The following is a 17204-nucleotide window of genomic DNA, read 5'->3' on the forward strand; positions in this document are numbered from 1 at the left end:
GATGCTAGAAAAGATAGTAAGTAGGCAGAGAAGGGGATAACAGAGGACAAGATGGTTAGATGGCATCACTGACTCACTGGACATGAGTTGGAGCAAGCTCTGGGAGACAGTGAAGGACAGGGAAGCCTAGTGTGCTGCAGTCCATGGGGTCACAAAGAGTTGGACATGACTAAGGGACTGAACAATAACAAATACCACAATGACTCTAACTCTCTAGAAACTAATCATGGAAAAGGCAAGAAATCAATGGAAATCTGCTTAACAACCTTACCATTGCTTATTGCGCTTCTCCTGGTCACCTCTCAGAATTACTGCCCCCTGCAATCTTTCCCATCTTCTTTGGTCTTTAGCTGTAGATGTTATTGAAGTAGGTGGCTTAGGCCATTTTCGAGTCACTCAGTTCTCTTGGGTCTCTCTCTTGTATATTGTTGTTTAGTTGCTGTGTCTGACTCTTTTGTGACCCCATGGACTATAGCCCACCAGACTCTTCTATAAATGGGATTTCCCAGGCAATCATACTGGAATGGGTTGCCATTTCCTTCTCCAGGCGTCTTCCAACCCAAGGATTGATTACATCTCCTGCACTGGTAAACAAGTTCTTTACCACTGAGACACCAGGGAAGCATCTCCCTTGTATACAGAAAGTATAATGTTATTAAACTTGTTTTTTTTTTTCTTTCCTTCTGTTAACCTGTCTTTTTTTGGTGGAATCTCAGCTAAAAACCTAGAAGGGAAGAGAAAATATTTTTCCTCCTCTATATAACAAATACAGATTTCTAAGGGAAATACAAGAAAAATTTCAAGACATTAAGGTGATATGAATTTTAGTGGCCACATCACTCTCACAGAAACAACAGCATATATTTGATTATAAAACCAAACTTAACACCTTATTCTGCTGTCATTTATGCCACTCAAGCAAGCTGCCAAAGGGCTGAGTGAGACAACTGAACTTACCAGTGGAGTGTATCATCAGTGGAAGTCTTTTCAGATGTCTTGTTGACCGGTAGATCTTGTTATAGCCTCGGTTTCTTACTTTGCAATGGTGATACTGGATGTATCGTTCAAGAAGGAAATACAGAATCCACAAAATAACTTTTCCAAGGATTATGACTGTCTGAACTTTCAGTGGGTTGGTATAGTTTCCTGGGCACTTGTCCTCCATTGGATTGGGGTAAGAACAAAGCACACCTGTTAAAAATGCTAAAATAACAAACACAAGCTGGTAGAAAAGAAAACAGTAGGATTAACATTCAACATTTGGATTTAAGAAACAATAAGGTCCATGCCCAGCACATACTCTTATACCTGTGACTTTCACTATCCTATTTTTTATGAATTTAAAAATGGATTTTTGCTATTTTTGCAAACTTTTTAAACAGATAACCTGGAGAAAATTTTGCAGAAAATTTGAGGAAAAAACAAATTCCAAATAAGAAAATAAAAACCACCCTAAATCCCATCTGCTAGAGATGAGTACTTCAATTTTAAATGCAGTTTCCTGTCCACTTCTTTTATTAAAAAGAGTAAAAACAATTAATTCAGCACCTCAAAAGTAACTAATAAACATCATGCATTAAAGTTTATTTCTAATTTCAGTTTTAAGAGAACTAAAATAATTGTCCAATTAGATTGACAAAATTTTAAAGACTGGTATCAAAATATGGGCAAACGGTCTTACAAAATGCTGACTGGTCTGGGATGTCTTGTTGAAAATAATTTGGAAATATCTTGACTGAGAAATTCTATCTTAAGACCCAGTCACTCAGAAGTAAAAGCAGAAGTAAAACATATTTTACTTCAGTTTTCTCTGTATTTTAAAAGAAAAAAAAGTAAACTGCCCAAGTATATGTGTGTATCCAAAGCAGAATATTTGAATAAATTAAGGTATACCCACTCACATAATAGAATGTTATTCAGCTATAAAAGAATTAATTGAAGTTCTATCTATTAGTTTGGGTGGATATCTATGACATGTTAAGATTTAAAAACACTAATGTTTAAGGTAGTAGTTGAAAGTGCGGTCTCCAGACCAGTTAGAAATGCAAACTCTCAAGCCCCAAATCGACACCTCTGGGGTAGCAGCCAGCAGCCTGTGGTGTAATAAGCCTGTCAGGGGGTCTGATGTATGTTCAAGTTTGAGAAATGTTGTTTAGAAATAAATACTGTAGTATCTATTTTTTTTTCCTTGGAAATGGGAGACCTCCTTTTACAATGTGGTAATCTTTTTGTATATATTTGTATGAACTTAGATCATGGCATCCGTTCCCATCACTTCATGGGAAATAGATGGGGAAACAGTGTAAACAGTGTCAGACTTTATTTTTTTCGGGTTCCCAAATCACTGCAGATGGTGACTGCAGTCATGAAATTAAAAGACGCTTACTCCTTAGAAGAAAAGTTATGACCAACCTAGATACCATATCAAAAGCAGAGACATTACTTTGCCGACTAAGGTCCATCTAGTCAAGGCTCTGGTTTTTCCAGTAGTCATGTATGGATGTGAGAGTTGGACTGTGAAGAAGGCTGAGCGCGGAAGAATGGATGCTTTTGAACTGTGGTGTTGGAGAAGACTCTTGAGAGTTCCTTGGACTGCAAGGAGATCGACCCAGTCCATTCTGAAGGAGATCAGCCCTGGGATTTCATTGGAAGGAATGATGCTAAAGCTGAAACTCCAGTACTTTGGCCACCTCATGCGAAGAGTTGACTCATTGGAAAAGACTCTGATGCTGGGAGGGATTGGGGGCAGGAGGAGAAGGGGCCAACAGAGGATGAGCTGGCTGGATGGCATCACTGACTCGATGGACGTGAGTCTGAGTGAACTCCGGGAGTTGGTGATGCACAGGGAGGCCTGGCATGCTGCAATTCATGGGGTCGCAAAGAGTCGGACATAACTGAGCGACTGAACTGAACTGAACTGAACAAAAGATACTGCAAGAAATACAACAAACTCTGAGATATATTTATTAACTCAGGGAGAAGGGGTGAAGCAGAGAAATGGGAAGAGTATATCTCGGTATACTGTGTTTTACTTGTTATAAAAGGAAGTATTATTCTGTAATATTTTGAAAAATCATATTAAAGAAAATTTTAAATGTTGTCATTAGCATCCATCACCAAGCAGGCACCTATCACCAAGCAGGGAGTCTTATCATGTAATAAATCTATTTAAAATGTATGTGATTTGTCAAGAGTAGTAATATTTGCTATATTATGCACATCCTCATAAAGCAAAAGTGGAAAAGTCAACATACTCCCTCTACTGTAATGTACTGTACATTGAACCTAACTGAACCATTTATACAAAGTAGCATATAAAGGCATTAATTTTTCTTGTTCTTTAACACAAGATTATCTTAGTCCTAAAATTAGGGCAATCAGTGCCATAATAGCAAAGGCAAGCAATTTTTTTTAAGTGTTGTGTACATGTATGTGTATGTATGTATCACATACATAAAAAGTATGAATACAAAATACACAAAAAGGCACCAGGAAAGAAGTGCTTCAGCTGCTGTCTGGAAATTAGGAAGTCATGGCAGAACCAGGCCACTTGCTAGATGTATAGAGGAGCACACGCATACCTCTGTCCTCAATGCAGTCAGTTCTCTCACAGCGCACCTCACTGGAGCAGCAGCTGGGCCAGTCCTCAACCACGTCCACTCTCCTCATGAATACCCAAGAAGCGGCAAGATTTTGCCCTCTTTTGATTTTTCACATTTCAGCAAAGAGCAACTGCAGCCCCTGGTGCTTGAGACTACAGTCATCAAAATGAGGAAGAGACTTGGAACAGAGCCCCCAGCGAGCCTCCAAGACCATCCATACATGTGTCTTGTTTTTATGATGTTGAACTTTACTTATTTCTTTTTATTGAGGAACATAACTGACATAAAATGTGTTGATTTGGAAAATTCATATGTTGCAAAATGATGGCCACCATAGCTTTAGCCAATACCTGTATCATATCATATAATTACCATTTCTTTTTTGTGGTAAGAGCAATTATTTAGTCTCCGAGCAACTTTGAAATTTATAATATTATAGTGTTGACTATAATCTCTATACTATGCATTAGATCTCCAGGATTTATTTATCTTGTGGTTGACATGTTTTAAAAATCCCCAGACATTTGTAATTTTATCATATAAAACATGGGAAAACATTATACTGATTTCTCTGTTTAACATTATTTCCTAGGTGTAAATAAATTGATAAATGTCTGTCAACATATAGATTTATCTATATCTTTTTTGTTGTTTTTAGAACTGAAAAAGTAATACATGATATGGTAAAAAAAATTTTTCAAATAGTACAAAAGGTAAACATTAAAACATATGAGGTGTCCATTCCATTGAGGTGCTCAGTGCAACTAGTATTAAAAGGATGTCTGCTTCTGGAAATACTCTATTACAGAATACAGAATAAATGTTAAATGTTTCCAGTACCAATTACAAGGGGGTGGGTGAGCAGGAGGCGAGCAAGCTTTTAACACCAGCTGCATGTACTACTGCTACAGCTAAGTTGCTTTGGTCATGTCCGACTCTGTAAGACCCCATAGCCCACCAGGCTCCCCTGTCCCTGGGATTCTCCAGGCAAGAACACTGGAGTGGGTTGCCATTTCCTTCTCCAATGCATGAAAGTGAAAAGTGAAAGTGAAGTCGCTCAGTCGTGTCCGACTCTTAGCGACCCCAGGGACTGGTGCCTACCAGGCTCCTCCATCCACAGGATTTTCCAAGCAAGAGTACTGGAGTGGGGTGCCATTCAACTCAATTCTGACACTATCTACCTGGTATATCCACTATCCACCTAAAATCACTTCCACTATCCACCGAGGTATCAGATTCCCTCGGTATCGGCCCAGTCCCACAAGACTACCCCCACTTCAGATGCTAATTGCAAGTCTAGCTTGTAACCAGTGTTTCTTACCCACTGGCTACAAATCAAAGATTCCCACCAACTCCCTCTTGGGCTCAATTAGTTTGCTAAACAGGCTCACAGAACACAAGAAACCTATTTACTCTCCAGATTACCAATTTATTACAAATGATATTAAAGGATGCACATCGACAGCCCAATGAAGAGACACACTGGGTGAGGCCCCAAAGGAGCTCCTGTCCTGGTGGAGTTCAGGGCCTGGCAGTATGGCACATCACAAGCGTTCTGGCTCACTAACCTAGAAGCTATCTGAACCCCTTCCTTTTGAGCTTTTACGGAGGCTTCACTACATAGGCCTGGTTGATTAAATCCCTGGCAGTCAGTGAATGATTCAACCTCCAGCCCTTTTCCCATCCCCAGAAGTCAGAGGGTGGGATGGTATGTTCCAACCTTCTGTCCCTGCTTAGTTTCCCTGGCTGTTGCCCCATCCTTCAGGTGCTTTTCAAAGTCAACTCATCAACATAAACAGAAATGGTGGAAAGATGCTTGCTATGAATATCAAGACACCCAGTTCACCTTTATGACACTGAAGTGATTTTAGGAACTGAAGACAAAAGACCAAAAATTGTAACAAAAGATACTCCCATTGCTCTTATTGCTCAGGAAATTCCCAGGGTTTTTGGGAGCTGAGAGCCAGAAACCAAGGATGACGACCCAGTGCACCTGAGAACTCTACTCTGATCACCTGAATGACCAAATACGTTTCTTATAAGTCACAATATCACCCACATGTCCAAAAGCTCTCTCAACTCCCTTGCAAACATGCAAAAGGAACATTCTGTTCACATCATTGTAAACCCCATTTTTTTCCATTCAACAATGAATCGTGAAGAGTAGTTTAAATACATATGCATCTACCCCAAATTTCTAAGTTTCTCTTCTAATATTACATAAGCATTCCTTCCTATGGAAAGGACATACAAAACATCTTCTGGGCAGTGGTAGTTTGCAGTTCCTTCATATTGCAGACAACACTGCTATCATAAACAATATCCTTGCGTGTGTGCAAATATGTCTACAATAAATTCTTTGAAGTAGAAGTATGAGTAAAAAAGTATGCACTCTTTAAATGCTGATAGATACAGCCAAACTGCCCTCTGCCCTCTGAGGAGGTTATAAATTTTTTTTAGAAATATCACCTCTAGAAAAACATCACCTCCAAATGGACCACTTTCCCCCAGCCAACTTACATGTATCAGCAAGAGAAGATTTGCTATGATGACAGTAGGAAGAGGGTGGAATCTGGGCCTAAAATGAGCATGTAAAGAGTGATGTGGAAGCTGCTGGGTGTCCAGAAGAGGGTCATCTTCAATACTCTGGATGAGATCCAAGGAACCCTGGGGTACAGAAAACGCCAATAAACACCACTTTCTGGATTATGTTTTCAAGAAAAACTACTAACTACAAAGCTTTAAAATTCATTACAAAAATTACAGACAAGAAACCACACTCCTTACCTAAAGCCAAATTTGAAAAAAATATCATAAACCTCTTAATAACTACTGTAAATAAATTGGTAAAAATAACAATTATTAAAAGAAGTAAAAGAAATATTGATTCTTTATCTCCAAATAAGGTAATACATAATGGGATTAAAGCAAATAATTTTCTTCAAGCCCTAAAAACTTACTGATTTTTAAAATACTTTATTCAACAGCTTTATTGAGATATAATGTATATAACATAAAATATACTAGCTTAAGTATGCTGCTGCTAAGTCACTTCAGTCGTGTCCAACTCTGTGCGACCCCGGAGACGGCAGCCCACCAGGCTCCCCCGTCCCTGGGATTCTCCAGGCAAGAACACTGGAGTGGGTTGCCATTTCCTTCTCCAACGCATGAAAGTGAAAAGTGAAAGTGAAGTCGCTCAGTCATGTCTGACCCTCAGCGACCCCATGGACTACAGCCTTCCAGGCTCCTCCATCCATGGGATTTTCCAGGCAAGCATACTGGAGTGGGGTGCCATTGCCTTCTCCAAGCTTAAGTATACAATTCAATAAATGTCTGTATATTTATAGTTATGCAACTATTACAACAATTTTAGAACACCTGCAACATGCTAATCATGCCCATTTATAATCACTCCCCATTTCTGTCCCTAGACCTAGGTAACCTATAACCTGTCTTTATAGATTGGTTCTTTTTTTTTTTTTTGACATTTCATGTAAATGAAATCATAAAAAATGTTCTGAGTCCTGCTTCTTGTACTGAATATGTTTTAGAGTTCATCTGTGTTGTGGCATGTATCAGAAATCAGTTCATTTTTATTGATGAATATGGTATTTCATTATACGGATATATCACATTTTGTTTGACCATTATAAATTGATGTATATTAATAATAATGCTGTTTCATACAACTCAATAGCAAAAAAAACAAAACCAAAAACAATTCAATTAAAACATGGGCAAAGGAACCAAATAAACATTTTTTCAAAGAGAAATACAGATGGCCAACAGATGCACAAAAAGATGCTTAGATCCCTGATCACCACGGAGACACAAATCAAAACAGCGATGAGCTATAAACTCACACTTATTAGCATGGCTTTTATCAAAAAGATGAGATAATATGTGCTAGAGAAGATATGGAGAAAAGGGAACCCTTGAGCATTGATGGTGGGAATGTAAATTGGTACAGCCACTGTGGAAAACAGTATGGAAGGGCCTCAAAACATCAAAAATAGAATTATTATATGGCCCAGCAAATCTGCTTCTGGGTGTATATCCAAAGGATACAAAATCTTATCTCAAAGTTATCTGTACTCCCATGTTCATCACAGTATTATTCATAATAGCCAAGACATGGAAACAATCTAACATATTTTTATATAACAAATTATTATTTAGTCATAAAAAAGAATGAAGCCCTGTCATTTGCAACAACATGGATGGATCTTGAAGGAATTATATCAAGTAATATAAATCAAATAGAGACAGACAATTACTGTATGATCTCACTTTTATGTGGAATCTATAAAAACTGAAGATAGATACAGAAAATAGATTGGTGGCTGCCACAGGAAGGGGATGGGAGAGTAGGAGAAATGAGTGAAAGTGGTCAAAATGTAAAAATCTGATGGCAAATAAGTCCTGGGGAAACATAATTTGTGGCCCAGTGACTACAGTTATCTGTAATGTATATATATTTGAGTGTTGTGAAGAGAGTAGACAATTTTTTTCACAATAGTAAAAGATGCTTATCAGTTCCCACATTTAATAGTCATACACACAAAAAAGATATTTACAGTTACAAGTCATAACGGAAACATGATTAACCTAACAGTATAAAATAACTGCATACAATTTGGGGAGTTAAGTAGAGTGACGTGGTAAGTGGAAGTGCATACATGCATATGTTTTCATCTACTTAGCCAGTTTATGTCTTTTGGTGTGCATTTAATCCATTTATATTTAAGGTAATTATCAATGTGTGATCCTATTACCATTTTCTTCATTGTTTTGGGTTAATTCTTTGTAGGTCTTTTCCTTCTCTTGTGTTTCCTGCCAAGAGAAGTTCCTTTAAAATTTATTGTAAAGCTGGTTTGGTGATGCTGAATTCTCTTAACTTTTGCTTGTCTGGAAAGCTTTTGATTTCTCCACCAAATCTGAACAAGAGTCTTGCTGAGTAGAGTATTCTTGGTTGTAGATTCTTCCCTTTCATCATTTTAAATATAGCATGCCATTCTCTTCTGTTGAAGGGAATTTCTGTTGAGTTTCTGTTGAGAAATCAGCTAAAAATCTTACGGGAATTCTCTTGTATGTTGTCATTTTCCCCATTACTTTTTAATATTTTATCTTTGTTTTTAATTTGTCAGTTTGATTACATTGTGTCTTGGTGTATTCCTCCTCAGGTTTATCCTGCCTGGGACTCTCTGCACTTCCTGGATTGGTTGACTATTTCTTTTCCCATATTAGGTAAGTTTTCAACTAAAACCATCTCTTCAAATATTTTCTCGGATCCTTTCTCTCTCTCTTCTCCTTCTGAGACCCCCATAATGCAAATGTTGGTGCACTTAACATTGTCCCAGAGGACTCTTAGGCTGACTTCATTTTTTTTTTTCATTTTTTTTTCTATATTCTGTTTTACAGCAGCGATCTCCACATTCTGTCTTCCAGGTCACTTATCTGTTCCTCTGCCTCAGTTATTCTTCTACTTATTCCTTCTAGTGTATTGTTCATCTCTGTTTTGTTTGTTTAGTTCTTCTAGGTCTTTTGTAAACATTTCTTACATCTGCTTCATTTTTTCCCCAAGATTCTGAATCATCTACACTATCATTATTTTGAATTCTTTTCCTGGACCTAGCTCCACTTCAGTTATTTTTCTGGGGTTTTATCTTGTTCTTTCATCTGGGAGACAATTATTTGCCTTTTCATTTCAGTTAACTTTTGTGGTTGTGGTTTTCATTCAAGAGGCTTCAGGATTGTAGTTCTTCCTGCTTCTTCCTTCTGACCTCAGGTGAATGAGGCTGATGTGAGGGACTGGTGGTGGGGAAAACTGGGTCTTATTCTTGTGGGCTGGGTAAAATTTTAATCCAATTATCAGCTGATGGGACAGGTGGGGCTAGTATTTTGGCCTGGGGCAACCCAGCCTTGGAGTCTACAGGCTCTATGGTAGGTCTAATGCCTCTTCCAAGAGGGCTCACTTGCCAAGGAACACCTCCCAGGACTGCTGCTGCCAGTGCCCCTGTCCCCACAGTGAGCCACTGACAACCCACACCTCCACAGGAGACCCTCCAACACTAGCAGGTAGGTCTGGTTCTGTCTCCTATAGGGTCACTGCTCTTTTCCCCTGAGTGCTGGTGTATGCAAGAGTTTGCTTGTGCCCTCCAAGAGTGGATTATCTATTTCTTCCAGTCCTGTGGAAATCCTGTAATCAAATCCTGCTGGCCTGCAAAGTCAGATTCTCTGTGGATTCCTAGTCCCTTTCCTGGATTCCCATATTGGGAAGACTGACATAGAGCTCAGAACCCTCACAACAGAGGGAGAACTTCTTAAGTATTCTTCTTCTCCAGTTTGTGGGTCACCCATCCAGAAGGTATGGGATTTGATTTTATCACGATTGTATCCCCTTCTATTGTCTCACTGCAGCCTCTCCTTTGTCTTTGAACATGGGGTATGTTTTTTGGTGAGTTCTAGCATCCTCCTGTTAATGGCTGTATAACAGCTAGTTGTGATCTTGGTCTTCTTACAGGAGGAGATGAGCACATGTCCTTCTACTCCACCATCTTGATACTCACGTCCATCGAGTCAGTGATGCCATCCAGCCATCTCATTCTCTGTTGTCCCCTTCTCCTCCTGCCCCCAATCCCTCCCAGCATCAGAGTCTTTTCCAATGAGTCAGCTCTTCGCATGAGGTGGCCAAAGTACTGGAGTTTCAGCTTTAGCATCATTCCTTCCAAAGAACACCCAGGGCTGATCTCCTTCAGAATGGACTGGTTAGATCTCCTTGCAGTCCAAGGGACTCTCAAGAGTCTTCTCCAACACCACAGTTCAAAAGCATCAATTAATTGATATGTATACATATATATATATATATATATGTATATATATATAACATACATACTGTTGTTGTTGTTTGGTCACCCAGTTGTGTCCAACTCTTGGTGACCCCGTGGACCACAATGCGCCAGGCCTCTCTGTCCCTCACTATCTCCCAAAGTTTGCCCAAGTTCATATCCATTAAATCAGTGATGCCTTCCAGCCATCTCATCCTCTGACACCCTCTTCTCCTTCTCCCCTCAATCTTTCCCAGCATCAGGGACTTTTCCAATGAATCAGCTGTTAGCATCAGCCGTTCCCATATATATGTATGTATATATATATATAAATATTTAGGGCTTCCCATGTGGTTCTAGTGGTAAAGAAACTACCTGCCATGCAGGACACAGAAGAGACTTAGGCTGGATCCCTGGGTCTGGAAGACCCCCTGCAGGAGGGCACGGCAACCCACTTGCCTGGAAAATCCTATGCACAGAGCCTGGTGGGCTACAGTACATAGGGTCTCCAAGAGTCTGATACGACTGAAGTGACTTAGCACCAGCACCACACACACACACACACACACGTGCATATATACATACATACGTGTGTGTGTGTGTGTGTGTGTGTGTGTGTGTGTGTGTGTGAGGCTTCCCAGGTAGTTCAGTGGTAAAGAATTCATCTGCCAAGCAGGAGATGCAGGTTCAATCCCTGGGTCAGCAAGATCCCCTGGTAAAGGAAACGGCAACCTACTCCAGTATTCTTGCCTGGGAAATCCCAAGGACAGAGGAGTCTGGCAGGCTACAGTCCATGGGGTTGTGAAGAGCTGGACATGGGTTAGTGACTTAACATATATTTACTTCCAAAGTAAATATATATATAATGTATAAATACATATATATTTAATATAATTTAATTGTAGTTATTAATTGACTGTTGTTAGTTGATATTAATATATATTTAGTATATATATATATATATTAAAAGACTTCCCTGGTGGCTCAGACAGTAAAGTGTCTGTCTACAAAGTGACAGACCTGGGTTCAATCCCTGGGTTGGGAAGGTTCCCTGGAGAAGGAAATGGCAACCCACTCCAATACTCTTGCCTTGAAAATCCCATGGACGGAGGAACCTGGTGCAGGCTACTATCCATGGGGTCGCAAAAAGTCGGGCATGACTCTTACATAGATAGATATATATATAAAATATATATAACATTTATATATTATATAATATATATATTTACTTTGGAAGGGGTAGAGAGGGGGACAAATGGTGTAAGGGTGGGCTCTGGGCACTGAGATTATAAAGATAACACAGAAGTCTGGGACATGACCAGATCTGGGATGGGCTTCTCGATTTCCACTAGTAGGCATTCAACACTGCTACAATTTTTTTTTTTTTTTAATTCAATGCCTAGATAGCTTCCTGATTAGTTTGCCATAACTCAAGGAGAAATTCTGATGATATCTGTTTTCTTCATGACTTCTATTCTTCTAGCTTCCTCAGCAGCTGTCTCACCTCCCTGGGTATTCCCTTAGCTAATGTCCATGCACACCTCCAGGGGCCATTTTTCCAATCTCTGTGCCTCTTCATCCCTCCCCACCTGTCAAACGGCTGTCTGGCAAACATGCCGCCTTCCCTGATGCCTCAATGCTGTTCCCTCTGCCCTTTTTTTTCATTTTGACACTGTAGTTTTTATTTCTACAAGTTTGAGTGGGTCTATTTATATCTTTCATGTCTTTTTAACCTTTGCAACACACAGAAAAGTTACAGTAGTTTCTTTTAAATGTCCTTGTTTGCTATTTCATGCCACTTTTAATCAGTTTTAATTGATTTATTATGTCATATTTCCCTGCCTCTTTGCATGCTTGGTCATTTTTTCCACTTTATTGAGATATAATTAACACGTCACACTGTGTAAGTTTGTGTATCATTAGTTGATTTGATACACTTATATACTGCAAAATGATTACCATGATAGCATCACTTAACATCTCCATTATATCACATAATTAGCAATGCCTGGTAATTTTGGATTGGATGCCAGACACTGCAAAAAATTTTAACTCTTTGGGTGCTGGATACTTTTGTATTCCTGTAAATATTCTTGAGCTTTCTTCTGGATTCAGTTAAGTCACTGGAAACAATTTGATCTCTTTACTCTTTTAAGGTGCTTCTTAGGTGGGACCACACCATGTTTGGTCTAGTGCTAAATATTCCTTACAAGTGAAGTAAGACCTTTCCTAATACTCAACACCCTGTGATTATGAGGTTTCCAGTCTAGCTGGAAAAACAAGCACTAATCCTTGTCCTTGTGAGAGTACTGCTCCTTCTAGTCCTTCTGGGTCATTTTTTTTTTTCCCTCAGTCGTCAGGGCATTACCTCAGAGGCATACAGAACAGGACTTAGCTGAACAGGGATTCTGCACTCTTTGGAGCTCTCCCTCTGTACAGTGCTCTGCTCTCTGGGTTCTCTGGTGAACCCAAGTTGCTTCAGTATCCCCAGATTCAGCTCCACCTCCTCAACTCAGGGTCCTACTGAAGCCCACCTGGTGCCCCTACCTCTGCCATAGCCCACAAACTCTCTTTAGGCAGTGAGCTGGCAATTACACAGCTCGTGTTGTTTCCTATCTCTCAAAGATCACTCTAGTTCATTGCTTGATGTCTATTATCTCAAAACAATGTCCCTTCATATACAGATATTTTGTTCTTCCAGGCAGAAAGAAGCACAAGGTATGAAAGTGGTTGGAACAGGTGTGCTTCACAGGGCAGGACTCTACATTATACTTTATTCTTTGTACCTTTAGTACCTGACACACAGCAGGTGCTCAATATGTGTGTAGAGTGAATGAAAGATGGCCCAACTTCTTGAACAGTTGGGATCTAGGAATTTTTTAAAAGACAGCACTGAAACCCTGACTGTAAGACAGCAGTCTACTTTATCTCTCTCTTGGTCCCTTTCATGCACTTTCTCCTCTGGTCTGCATGAGCTTTTTGGAGTGCCCACAAATACCCTCTCTTATCTTTTTTCAGCATCCAACTCATCTTTCAAGGTCCAACAGAATTTCCATCCTCTATAAAACTTGTCTTGCCAAGTGTTTTCTTTCTACTTTAAAACCAAGAAAGGTATTGCATTTCATGTGCTGACTTGTATTGTTTCATTTATGTGTATGCCTTTTGTTCTCCCTCACTACACTGAAGGGGTCGGGGACAATATGGTTTCTGTCACTTATTCAATGTTCATGAAATACAATGTGTTTGGTGACTATATCAAATACACTGTCCTTTGGATCCTATAAGAAATGTAGGAGAACTATACAAACAGCATCCTGTCTCTCTCTGTAACTTGTCATCTGCAAGAGAACGGTGAAAGGAATAAGACTCTTAAAATAATCACACTGCTACCTGGAAAAGATACCTGTTGTTTGTCCACATCATCTCCTCCCTTTTTTGTCACAATTATTACTTCCCCTTTGGGGACCCAAAGTCTACCTCTGCAATCTCAAGGGGAATATCCTTCAGTGCTCTTCACCTTCCTCTGGTCTAAGGATGGTCATGAAACCAAAAAGGGTTAGGCCAATCTAACTCTCTCTTAGAGTAACAGAGCAAACAAAAGGCCATGGTTGAGATAGATCCATCCCAGAAGAGATTCTGAAAGGACTCCTGTCACTGGATCCCTTAAGCAGCCCTGGTTTGAATCCTTTCAGAGAATTAGGTGTTCATCTACCCTATATCCTTTCAAATAAATCCCTTTCTTCCTTAAAGTAGCCAAAATTGGTTTGCCCGCTTGCAAACAAAGAACCCAAACTAAAAAGTTTTTGCCTCTTAATTCATTTAGGCCTAGGACATGGCACATAGTTTTTAGCTTTCTCTTGGGTGGGAGAAATCATATCCACAAATACCAAAGGTAGGCAATTGTTCATACCTAAAGTAACCTAGCTATGTAGATATTGGTGAAACATTACTCTCCAATCTTCTGGTGAAACAAATTTCTAGGATTGTACTAATCCTAAAGCTAAAAGTTACAGATCCAAGAACCTGGAGGCAGCTTAGCACCAAGCAAGAAGCATTTACTGCACACATTTTTATGAGTCTCATTTTCCATTTAGATACTCATTTTCTCCACATATTTTCAATTCATGAATCTCACCCTTTAAAAATTCAAAAACAATCAATTTTTCTTTAAATATATGAATCTCAAATCTACTTTCAGGTGTTACAGTTAGCTTTCCACTTTCTCATAGTGTAAAAAACATGGGTTTTAGTCCTATCATTAGAAATTGTTTGGTCTTTATTTAGTCAAGATAATTGAACTATGGTCACTATTTGCACAAGAATCTAAGGTACTGTAGGGCTGGAATTGTGTTTCAAGTGTCTTGCGTGATGCATCTCATTCAGTGGCAGGATCACAGTAATATGCCTATTAATTTATTAACTTAAATCAGCGCTTTAATATAACTATTAACTTTGCATTTTCTCAAGAGCAAGAATTTTGTAATTCAATGGGTAATCCAGTTAATTCTGGGCACAAATACATGCTTTTCCTAAAAATGTTTTAATACCCTTAAGCAAAGACTTTTACAGTTACGCTGCACTCTGTACACTGTAACTAGTGCAGTGGCTTCTAATAATCCTGTTTGGATCCACTTAAGATTTAAAAATCCCTTCACTCCTACCAGGCCTCCATTTAAAACATCATATTGTTTGTCTCCAATGCGGGTTTCCGTGTGATGATAGCGACAGATCTGCCCTCAGAGCCAAGGCCGGAGGCCAAGAGGAGGTGGACTCGCTCCTGCGCCCGAGGCCATGCGCGCATCGCTGGCCTCCCCAGTTCTGGGACCCGACACGCGACCGCAAGGGCTGGGCGCCCCTCCTGCTTCCTGTGACGAGAAAATAAGCCCAGGGCCAGCAAGGCGCGGACCCCGCCGGCGCCCCTGCGCCTCCTCCCACAAACCGCAGCCCGGTAACCGCGCGCAGAAGGATCCCCTCCGCCAAGTCTGTTCCCAACCCCGTCTCTACCCAGGGCGCCCAGCATCAGAGGAGGGGGATGCGGGCCGGTCGCTCGCCACCTGCCACTGAGCACTCACGTCCTCCATACTGCCGGCCGCCGGAGGCCGCAGCCGGGCCGCCCAGCCTCCGCACCTGAGCCCGCGCCGCCTTCCGGGACACGCCCTGGGACCCACCCTTTGCTTTCAATTGGCCGAAGCGTAGAGGCGGGCCCCTCCTCCTCGCTCCAGGGCCCTGCTTCCGGCGGCAGTCCCAGGCCCGCCCCTCGCCCTCGATTGGCAGAGGGGCAGGAGTGATTGGTCCCGCCTCTTGCTTACTATTGGTAGACTCTGAGGGGGCTGATCCAATACCTCGATCCCGAATGACCAAGGAGAAAGGGGGAGTGACCCTTCCCGAAGTCCCTCCCTGGGAGGCCGCTGGCTCTGGGAACGCTGCGGTGCCTACGGACTGCGAAACCTGCGCTAGTGTCCTAGGTTGGCCAGAGATTTGGGCGCTAATGGATGCGTTCTAAGTCCAATAATTGAACTACTTTTGGCCGTCAGCTGCTTCTTTATAAAGCATTCTTTTTTCTCGGCTTTCTTTAGTTATTGTTTGCAGCGTAGGTCTGTGCATAGGACCCGCGGTAGAATCCCAGGTTTTCATTGATAGCACAAAACTCCACCATCAGAGGAACACAAACAGAATAAAAACTGTTTTCGAGGACACAGTTAATGATTTCACCAGTGGGAAAGGAGGAAATAAGGGTTTTTTTTTTGGGGGGGGGGGTGGACTTTTTATTCCAAGTGAAATTGAACAAGAAATTTTATGGCATTTTTCTGAGACTACACTATCGTTTGTTAAAACGTGAAAGTGAAGTTGTTCAGTCGTATCTGACTCTTTGCGACCCCGTAGACTGTAGCCTACCAGGCTCCTCCGACCATGGGATTCTCCAGGCAAGAATACTGGAGCGGGTTGCCGTTTCCTTCTCCAGGGGAACTCCCAGCCCAGGGATCAAACCCAGGTCTCCCGCATTGGAGGCGGACGCTTTAACCTCAGCTACCAGGGAAGCCTAGTTAAAGTGTAAAGAAAGTTAAAAATTTTGTCAATATCAGCCCCCATTCTATTGTTATATTGTAGTAATAAACTTTCATACTTTTTAATGCTTATTTGTACATTGTGTATGGTGTAATCTTGTTTATACCATTGTTGAAATAAAATTATTTACGTATCAGCCAAGAAAAAGATGGAAGAGCAAGTAGATCAAGCCAGTCAATCCTAAAGGAAATCAACCTGAATATTCATTGGAAAGACCGATGCTGAAGCTGAAGCTCCAACAGTTTGGTCACCTGGTGTGAAGAGCCGACTCATTAGAAAAGATTCTGTTGCTGGAAAAGATTGAGAGCAGGAGGAGAAGGGGGCAACAGAGGGTGAGATGGTTGGATGGCATCACCAACTTGATAGCTATGAGTTTGAACAAATTCAGGGATGTAGTGAAGGACAGGGTAGCCCAGCTTTCTGCTGTCCATGAGGTCACAGACAGTTGAACTTAGCAACTGAGCAACAACAAAATAAAAGATAAACTTTTGATCTTTAAAATCTCAAGGCAACTTTAAATCTGTAAAATTTTCTGAGACACTATGAATTATATCTCAAGAGCTTTGTCTAGAAGTGCATTTCCCCTCAACATTGTATTTTAAAAGTTTTCAAACCTGGGAAACTTTGAAAAACTAGTACGGAGAACACCTATGTATCTCTCACATTGATTCAACAATGGTTAACATTATCTCAACAGTTAGTTGCTTTG

The 17204-nt window shown here is 40.6% G+C and overlaps 1 protein-coding gene across 2 annotated transcripts in view; it reads right to left on the bottom strand.

Moving 5' to 3' along the window:
• Positions 1-15666, bottom strand: part of TMEM192 (transmembrane protein 192) — a 31843-nt gene extending 16177 nt beyond the window's left edge. For both annotated transcript variants that reach the window (XM_069558541.1, XM_069558540.1), the window contains exons 1-3: positions 15502-15666; positions 6123-6269; positions 958-1222 (exon numbers count right to left, since the gene is read on the bottom strand). In XM_069558541.1, coding sequence (XP_069414642.1) covers positions 958-1222; positions 6123-6269; positions 15502-15510 — 421 coding nt within the window. In that variant the 5' untranslated portion in view covers positions 15511-15666. The remainder of the gene's footprint in view (positions 1-957; positions 1223-6122; positions 6270-15501) is intronic.
• Positions 15667-17204: the final 1538 nt, after the last annotated feature.

This window comes from Ovis canadensis, chromosome 17 (assembly GCF_042477335.2).
Source record: "Ovis canadensis isolate MfBH-ARS-UI-01 breed Bighorn chromosome 17, ARS-UI_OviCan_v2, whole genome shotgun sequence".
In the NCBI taxonomy this organism is placed as follows: Eukaryota; Metazoa; Chordata; class Mammalia; order Artiodactyla; family Bovidae; genus Ovis; species Ovis canadensis.